The sequence below is a fragment of the Triticum urartu genome, chromosome 1 (assembly GCF_003073215.2).
Source record: "Triticum urartu cultivar G1812 chromosome 1, Tu2.1, whole genome shotgun sequence".
Lineage (NCBI taxonomy): Eukaryota > Viridiplantae > Streptophyta > Magnoliopsida > Poales > Poaceae > Triticum > Triticum urartu.
In genome coordinates this window covers 533,987,100-533,996,779 of record NC_053022.1, presented here as the reverse complement: position 1 = coordinate 533,996,779, position 9,680 = coordinate 533,987,100, and the positions used below count along the sequence as shown (strand labels likewise).

General features: G+C 44.5%; 1 protein-coding gene across 1 annotated transcript; it reads left to right on the top strand.

The window, feature by feature from the left end:
* Positions 1-1,607: 1,607 nt before the first annotated feature.
* On the top strand, positions 1,608-8,265 carry LOC125526867 (histone-lysine N-methyltransferase, H3 lysine-9 specific SUVH1-like). The gene is made up of 3 exons (XM_048691486.1): positions 1,608-1,777; positions 5,088-7,178; positions 7,925-8,265. Exon 2 carries the CDS (start codon positions 5,108-5,110, stop codon positions 7,136-7,138), a length of 2,031 nt encoding a protein of 676 aa, XP_048547443.1. The 5' UTR covers positions 1,608-1,777; positions 5,088-5,107; the 3' UTR covers positions 7,139-7,178; positions 7,925-8,265.
* Positions 8,266-9,680: the final 1,415 nt, after the last annotated feature.

Sequence of the window (9,680 nt, the reverse complement as noted above, 5' to 3'; positions counted from 1 at the left end):
CTAAAACATCCATCATCTGGGTCTCCACCACCACCAAAACCAACAACCCTTTTGGTTTCATTGTACCAACCCATACCCATCTTAGCTACTGTGTCCACTTTGATGTCAAGTCTGACAATCAGCAAGTCCTCAGAAGTGATTTAAATATAGTCAGGGAGGGAAGGCCATTAGTAGCAACTCAAACAAAAATTTCGAAAGATGGAAAAAAGCAAGTCGAACAAAAATGCTCCGTCCCCGTGTGAGGGATGGTGCAGCCGGAAGAAGGCCGTTGACATGCTCACTCTTTCTTTTGAGCCGTCGACATGCTCACTTGAGGGCTCTCATTTGTCGTGGCTCGTTCCAGTGCGAGCAGCGACCGGGCACAACCGACCCATTTTAGTCGGCCCTTCATTGTTTGGGCCTCTGCCACCGGTTCCAAGTCAAGGTGGCAGTCGGGTCGTGTTTGGTCGGGTAGACCTAAACCAGACCCATGCCCGAAACGCAATCGGGTGCATAACCAAACCCACGACCCTACCCATGGGTCTTAGGTTAACCCGTGCCCGAACCCGTCGGGTCGCCCGACCGAATTGGAAACCCATCGGGTCGGTGCAATAAAAAACCTCTTTCTGTATTGTCTGTTTCGACAGAAGGCATGCAGACAACATGTCGACCCTCCTCCTCCGCTGTGGTTGTCTTATATATAAGCACCCAACCCTTCCTTTTCTACTACCACAAGCGAGGTGGGACTATCTCAATTAGAACTACTGCAATATTGCACTGGAATGGGTGAGCCAGAGTCAAGTGGAACATGGCCCAAGTGCTTTTAGCTTGCACGGGCAAACCATGGGCCGGGTGCTTCTCTTTTTTCAGGGATGGCCCAGGTCTTTCTCTCTTACTTGTGCATGAGCCTCGCGCAAGTATTCTTTTTCTCATGTGTTCTGTGTTAGGTGCTTGGCCTGTATAGATCCATGCATTCACCCTACATTCTCTCCTCTGTTTCTCTGTGCCTTGTGCATACATACTAAATAATTAGTTAATAATTATATAATTTCATCAGGTCATATACATGTCACATTAATCGGATAGCCCATCGGATAACCCATGGGTATAGGCTTGTGCCCATACCCTACCCATCATTAATCGGGTTGCCTATGGATCGCACCCATGGGCGCACATGGAGACTCATACCCTACCCATTCGGGTCGGGTGCCCATGGGCGCGCGTACCCATGGGTCGAATTGCCGGGTTAAGTTCCAAGTGGTTGTTTGGTCCACCTACGACGCCCAAGGTTCTCTCTGTGTGTGTGTGTTTTTCGTTTGAAATAGGTTTCCACCAAGCGTGCGGACGCCTTGCACTAGACTGGAGTGTGCAGAAGGACGCGGTACCTTTGCTTGCCCGGCCGCCTCGTCAGCTTTTTTGCCATCTCGGGCGAAACCATCGTGGCACGACTATACAAGCCCCCCTTTTCCCGGCCCAAGAAAACGCCGAGACCCACCTGACACGACCCACCACCCCAACAATCTTCCTTCCCTTCCTCGGGCCCACGCGCCCTCCGCCGTCGGATCCGCGGCCGACGCGCCACGATCCCTCCCTCGCTTACCCGAGCCGGTTAAACCAGTCTCCACCATCCCACACAGACAGGCACAGCGGTCCACGCTTCTCCCGTCCATTTCCACCAGGCCAGCGACCCGCCGCCGCGGAGATCGCTCGCTCGCTCGCTGTCGGCTCCGGCGCCGGCGCCGGCCAGGAGATCCCTCCGCTCCTCCCCCTCCCTTCGCCCCCGAGACGCTCGGCTCAGGTAGGCTTCTTTCCATCCTCTCCCTCCCTCTCCCGACCCATGCTAGCAGGGCCCTCGGCGAGCCGTGCCCAGTTCTATCCCTCGGCCGGGGGCGGGCTCCGCATGGCCTCCCGTCTTCTCCCCGTCCGAGGCTCGGACGGCGCGCCGAGCCACCGAGTTCGTCATCCCTCGGCCCTTCCCCCTGCCTCGGGCCTCGCCTCCTAGGGTTTGCTGAACAGTGCCGCGTTCTCCCCTTAATTACATTTCCATGCTGTTCTTGCCTAGATCTGTCCCGACCTAGGTTTTCTCATCAGTGGCCGTGTGCATTTTTGCTTTGGGGGCCTTTCGTTTCTCCCCCAAATCGGCAAGTCACAAAACACAGCATCGCTTTTAGCTTTAGGCATTTTCAGTACCACTTTCAGGGTGGACGTAATTAGCCAGCTAGCAGATGCGCATCAAATTGCCATTAACTCACCTGGTTGGACCTCGTCGGCGTTTCGACAGACCATGCCAATTCTATCCACGATTCTTTTCTAGGAAGATTTGGGGTCTGTATAGCATTAAAAGAAGACCATTTTAGCAGTATGCCATTAAAAGGATAACTTTTGCGAGAAAAAAGAAGGAAAACTTTTGATTGCAGTTTGCTATGGCGTTCTTTCAGTGATACAGACCCAAACTTTCCTTCTTTCCAACAGTGTTAATTCTGTTAAGGGATTGAAACTTTGGGCTCTGTTTGTACTACAGTCTAGAGGTAGAAAGTGGGAAGTTTTTGCAATATTTATTTGTACCAGGATGAAACTTTTGCTATAGATGGAGTGATCTCAATGAATATGTGGTTCTTGAAATGTAGTTTGCCAATGCTACGTCTCCACAGCTATTTTCATTACTCAAACAAAAAATTGCTACCTACAGTACTATTTACATCACCTAGCAAAAAACGAAAAGCAGTTTGCAATATGCTGTCCATCCATAACTGACAGGGGTAACAGGCTGTTTCTTCACCATATGCTTGAGGGTGGCATCTGCAACAAAGCAAACTTCCAAACTCTAAAAGATGGTCTAGAATTTTTGAAATCTTCCAGATGCGCCTCCTAGCCAAAATTACAGTCTCCTTAAAGCAGCGTGTAGTGAAATGTATACAAGCCCATTGGATTGAAAACGCTAAGCTCCCCAGGGTCAAACCAATTTGGAGACAGGTCCATACCCTTGTGCTGAAATTGCAGTGGAAGAATAGATGCTGCCAGTCCTCTTTAGCTCCTAAAGGGCAGAGCACAAATGATCATCATCAAACACATACCAATGCGTACGTTTTAGCATATCCCTGGTGTTGATTCTATCATTGAGGATCAGCCAGGCAAATATTTCATATGTCAAGACACACCTGCTTTCCCAAATCCTGCTCTAAATCTGTTCCGGTGCGATGTACCTCAACTTCTTCTTTTTCATAGTACCTCTCCCCAACTTCTTGGCTGACCTTCACCTGAACTTCCACACCGTTTGTGCTAATCTAGTATTGATGGCAGAGCCCAATCCGAATCCATGGCTCTTGAATTCCTAAGTAATTATATCTTCCAAACTTTTCCCTTGTTCGTCCTCATTCTTGTAAGAGCAAATCCAGTGGCAGAGATAATATATAAGTGGGGCCATTTATAGGGTAAAAACAAATGTATTTTGAATGTGAGCATACCAGTTATATTGTCCTAGCGGTAAAGCTTTGAGGTTTTGTGTTTGAAACCTATCAACTTATGGTTTCTTTCTCATATTCATATCCTGTACACCTCCAATAACCGCAAAAACAAGGAAATGCCGAATTGACGAATCGAACACAACTGAGACTTTCCAGTGCGCCAGCTTACATATGTCCAATTTCCATGTTGGCTTGACTTGGTCTCCTGCTGGTCCCCTCATTCTGTTGCTGGCAATTGATGAAAAGAGTATGGCGACTAGCTATTCAGCAGCATGATTAATCAGCAGGGGTTAGGATTTGCTTGTATGTATCTGGTTTTGGTGTAGCTGTGTCCTGATATTGACTTCAGAAAACTAATGGTGCTCACGGACGAAGCCAACATATTACATGTCATGTGGTTCTTGCGTTTGATGGCTACTCTACCCTTGATACTTACTATTACTATATCCTTTTCCTACATCTCCTACATCTAAAGGTTTGAGTTGGTGGTGAGTTCACTCACCTTTCTTACCACTCTAACATGTGGGACCTTTCGCAAAAATATTAAAATATTGGGGCAACTTAGAGTCAAACTAGGCACCTTATCTAGAGGGTTCTAGCTTCTTATCATCTAGCCCATACCAAGAGTATGACAAACATGCCAAAAGAGAAAGAGTATGACAAAGGAATTGAACAACATTTATTAGAAGCAGCCCAATATCATTTCCCCAAGGGTCTTCCATTTGTCGCCTTTCTTTCCCACCCACCTCTTATCTTCAATCGACATCCTCCAACATTTCAAAATTTGAAAAATGATCCTCCTTCAGTTTTTCCAATGTCTCCTCCATGGTCACTTCAATTGCTCCAGCACCTACCGCCAACGAACCTGGCCCTGTCGTTTCGTTTTTTGACTTTCCGACGGGAATCTTTTCGTGTTTTAATTTTAATTTTTTGTTCTTATTTTGACAGGATTATTGTGTAGTGGAACAGTTAGGAGGACTAAAATTGTGGTGAAACCAACATAATTGTAATGTTATGCAACCCAAATCATGAAGATAATATATTTGTGTGATATATTATAAACTATTGAATTGTGATCATATATTGATTTATTCTGGATACGGTGCAACGTACAAGCACTTTGATAGTAGTTTTACATATTTTAGTTAGTGTTATCTAGCTGTCCTGGTATTCTTCCATTATCAGTGCTAGTTAGTAAATGGTACTGATGTATACCACTGTTCTTCTACCCTCTGCTACCGATGGTCCAATGCTACTTGTTTAGTACTCCCTCTGTAAACTAATATAAGAGCGTTTAGATCACTACTTTAGTAATCTAAACACTCTTATATTAGTTTACAGAGGGAGTACATGGAAGGAAATGCTTTATCTAGTTAAAAGTGCATGTAATTCTCAAAGGGCAATTATGGTCCCATCAGTTCTTGTAGATTTGCTCTAGGTGTGGTTTCTGATTTGCTTTTGAAAAGATCAATGAGTAACAAAAGCAGGTGAGACTTTAGTTTGGTGTTTAACTTCCATGCTGGTTGTAGTTACATGCAGTACTTTCTCCAGGGTGGAACCATGCTTAAGGATTCACTAAGCGCTGCTTACTCCATTTTGATTTTGTTTCTGTATAGTCCACTGAGGTTTTCCTTCCTTGTGCAGGAATTTTTGGTTGATTTAAGATGGACAGGGCTAGGAATTTTATACCTGGCCCTAATCAGGAGCTTCTGGATATCAAGCCAATAAGGTCTTTAGCTCCAATGTTCCCTGCACCCATGGGAGTCAACATTAACCAGTCAAGCACCCCACCGTTGGTCTGTGTGACTCCTGTTGGCCAGTTTCCTACAGGATTTGGTGGTGGAAACCTTCCTGCTTTTGGATCATTCGCCACCTTCAGTGTTACCGCGAATGGTTTTTCGCAAGCAGGCACAAGTGCTAATGGGGCCATTGATGCTACTCCTATCTCAGCATACAAGACGAGATCATCTGGGGCTACAGCACTTAATGGTGACGATGAACCTTATTCTGGTAATCAGACTTCAGCATCTGGACGCAAGGCTAAGAAGAGGTCAGCTGGTTTGTCTGCTGACGGCTCAGATGGAGTTAAGGTCAAGCGCCCTAAGCCTATCTACAAGAATCTTGTTGCTGGCAAGGAGCTTGCTTTCTTGCCAGCTTCACCAAATAATCCTAGGGAGATTGTGGAAGCAGTTCATATGACCTTCGAGGCACTCAGACGTAGACATCTTCAGATGGATGAAACACAGGATGCTAGCAGACGTGCAGACCTGAAAGCTGGCGCCATCATGATGGCCAGTAATATCAGGGCGAATGTGGGGAAGAGGGTAGGGACTGCTCCTGGAGTTGAAATAGGGGATATTTTCTATTTCAGGATGGAGCTATGCATCATTGGGCTGCACGCTCCTAGCATGGGTGGCATTGATTACATGAGTGCTAAATTTGGAGCTGACGAGGATTCTGTAGCAATATGTATTGTTGCAGCAGGTGGTTATGAGAACGAGGATGATGACACAGATACACTGGTGTACAGTGGTTCAGGGGGTAACAGTAGGAATACCGAGGAGAGGCATGACCAGAAGCTTGAGAGGGGCAACCTTGCTCTTGAGAGGAGTATGCACAGGAAGAATGAGATAAGGGTTGTGCGGGGATTCAAAGATCCAGCTATGGTAGCTGGCAAAATCTACATATATGATGGCCTTTATAAGATCCAAGAGTCCTGGACGGAGAGAACAAAATTTGGCGTCAATTGCTTCAAGTACAGGTTGCAGCGTGAACCTGGACAGCGTGATGGAGCTGCAATATGGAAGATGACTCAGCGATGGATACAAGATCCATCGACAAGAGGCAGGGTTATACTACGTGACCTATCATCTGGGACTGAATCGATCCCAGTGTGTCTCGTCAATGAGGTAGACCATGAGAAAGGACCTGGGCAGTTCACCTATACTAATCAGGTCAAATACTTGAGACCCGTCAGTTCCATGACACCCATGCAGGGTTGTGGTTGCCAGAGTGTTTGCCTACCTGGTGATGCCAACTGTGCTTGTGGGCAACATAACGGAGGTGATCTACCGTACAGCTCATCAGGAGTGTTGGTGTGCCGCAAGCCAATAGTATATGAATGTGGTGAAGCTTGCCATTGTACCCTGAATTGTCGGAACAGAGTGAGCCAAAAAGGGATCAGGTTCCACTTTGAGGTCTTCCGGACGGCAAATCGAGGCTGGGGTCTTCGCTGTTGGGAGCCTATTCGTGCTGGTGCATTTATTTGTGAGTATACTGGGGAGGTCATCGATGAGCTTAAAGTTAACTTGGATGACAGTGAAGATGATTACATTTTTCAGACTGTGTGCCCTGGTGAGAAGACACTAAAATGGAATTTCGGGCCTGAACTGATAGGCGAGCAAAGCACGTACGTATCAGCTGAGGAATTTCAGCCACTGCCCATCAAGATAAGTGCAAAAAAGATGGGAAATGTCTCGCGTTTCATGAACCACAGTTGCTCCCCAAATGTCCTCTGGCAGCCAGTGCAGTACAACCATGGAGACGACAAGCACCCACACATAATGTTTTTTGCACTTAATCACATCGCTCCCATGACAGAGTTAACCTATGACTATGGTGTGGTTGGAGAAGAGACCAGTCATAGAGCCAAGACCTGCCTGTGTGGATCATTAACCTGTCGTGGGTTATTTTGATGTACATTTTGGTGGACCAACATGCAAGCCAATAAGCTAGGTAAGATTCTTTGCCTGATTTGTTTGCTGTATTGCCAATGTATTCATCCATTATACTCCCTCCGTTCCTAAATACTTGTCTTTCTAGGCATTTCAACAAGTGACTACATACGGAGCAAAATGAGTGAATCTACACTCTAAAATATGTCTACATACATCCGTATGTAGTAGTCATTTGAAATGTCTAGAAAGACAAGTATTTAGGAACGGAGGGAGTATTTACTAAAGTATGCATCTATTTCATCTGATTCTGAAATTGCTATATTTCTCAAGTGTTCTGTTATGTGATCCACCATTGTTTTTTGCATGTTCATATAAGAGAATTTGACATTTTATCTTCCTCTAGCACTAATATTCATTTTATCACAAAGTGCTGTAAGAACATGGGACCGCATATGTATAATTGATGATAGGTAAGCACAACTTTAGTCTTGAAATGCTGTGTAATACATGTTACTTTACTTTACCCATAGCCAAGCTGCATGTGTGTTTATACTAGCTACAGCAGAAGTACGGCTTGGCTTTCTGCATCTAAGTGCGACCACCTTTTTTGGGGGGATTAGAACATCCACCATCTTCTGAGTACTACCATCTCAAAGTAGTTAATATAGATGTTAGTATCTTTTATCGCATTTTTGGATTAATTGTGGATTCATATACCATCTTTTTTGGGGTGGGGATTAGAATGTCTACCATCTTTTGAGTATCTGCTTTTACATAAACACTAGTTGTTTGCTCATCTTGCAGATGTTTCTGTTGCTACCTAGATTGTACCTATGTCGTCACATTGGTTTCTGCGAAGATGGCGTCGTTTCTGGAGTGAGAAGACAGTAAATTATCTTGGAGCTGAGACAGAATGCCCATTGCCGTGTTATTGCCTCGCCATTTGTTCAGATACTTCTGGACGATTGCGTGTATTGATGTATGTACTGCTGCAAATCTGTCTTGTCTTCCTTTTTTCGCCAACCATTTGCAACCATCTGTGTAGTAGGCTAGCGTCAGTTTTAACTGGATTGGACCTCTGGCTGTTAGCTGCTTGCGACTTGTCCGACTCGATGCTCGCTGTTAAAACATGTCGCTTGGTTGTACTTTCTGTGTTGCCGGATGTGTCTATGATACCCACTCGCTTCGCTGGCATGTGGGATCTGGACCAGAGTGTAGTGAACCCATGGGAAATTTGCCAATTCACTTGCATTTTTTCCCGGAAAATCTTCATATTCAACCACTGTTTTTACCTTTTCATCGGCTGTCTGCCAGCTTTGGTCGTCTGATCCAGCATGATTTTGTCAAAGGGGATGCTTAAGAGACAAGCACAGGCAACGAAAAACAAGATTGATGAGTTATCAATGCCAAGATGATTCCCTTTGGTTGAACTTTGGTGTTGCATAGTGGTTCATCTTTTGTTCATGCATTTGGAACATGTTATGTTTAAACTTGAATTTGAAACTTGAAAAATATGGTTTGGTTTGAAATGTGCAATTGATGGTCACATTGGAAGAAACCGAAGCAAAAAAATTTATCGAGGCTACAACTTTAAGGAATCCGAGTTTGCACATTTTCTCCACGGTCTCCAAAATATTATAAGGGCACCTCAATCAGTTTTGGTGACTATGATTTTGAGTTTTTTTAGAATCAACTACGAATTTGGTGGCTTTGCTACAGTTGCTTTTATAAGACGACCCAAGTGAGCGGCGCGACGCTAACACCCGCAATAAACGGGTATAGACGTGACGTGAATAGCTGCTATAGTTGCATTGCCTCAAAAAAAAAACTGCTATAGTTGCAAGCAAACAATTTTTTTTGTGGGTGTAAAGACACACTACATGCTTACAACAGCTAGCCGCAAACATTTTCTTCCTTTTTGTGGCCATGCACCTAGCTTGACACGCGTGCCCTTGAAACAGAAACGTCGACCAGGGCTAATTTTCACGGGAAGTACCAACTGCACCACCTCTCAAGGTGTCGGTTGGTGCGGGGCAATACAACATTTTATAGCCATGCATGTCAACACGAATGTTTGGAACATGGTTCCATGCACACCTGTTAGAATAGTAAAACAAAAAAATAATTTAAAAAAAATCTGATCTTCTTTGTAACATACATAGTCGTCTGGCATATCCATGTGGAAGTTCTACGAAGAAATGACATCCGTGGTAAATGAAAAAAAGTGAAAAAAAATCGAAACTATATTAAAAAGCACTCTTTGCTGAATAGTAAGGTCTCATTTGAATTTTCTTCATTAAGAGTACCATGCGTGTCAATACTTCACGAAACTTCAACGGAGTAGAATGATATACCTAGTTCGGTACCCCAGTATTTTATATAGATAAATAAAGTTTACTAGTATTTTTTTTAATTTATTATTTACATGGGTGCAGTGGAACCATGTTCACCTTGGTATTTTCGTGTCAGAAACTCTTAGATTAAAATTACACACAGTTTATAAAATAAAAAGCAGATCATGTGCACATTGGACTAGTGAGATAATATTCGTTAGATCTGT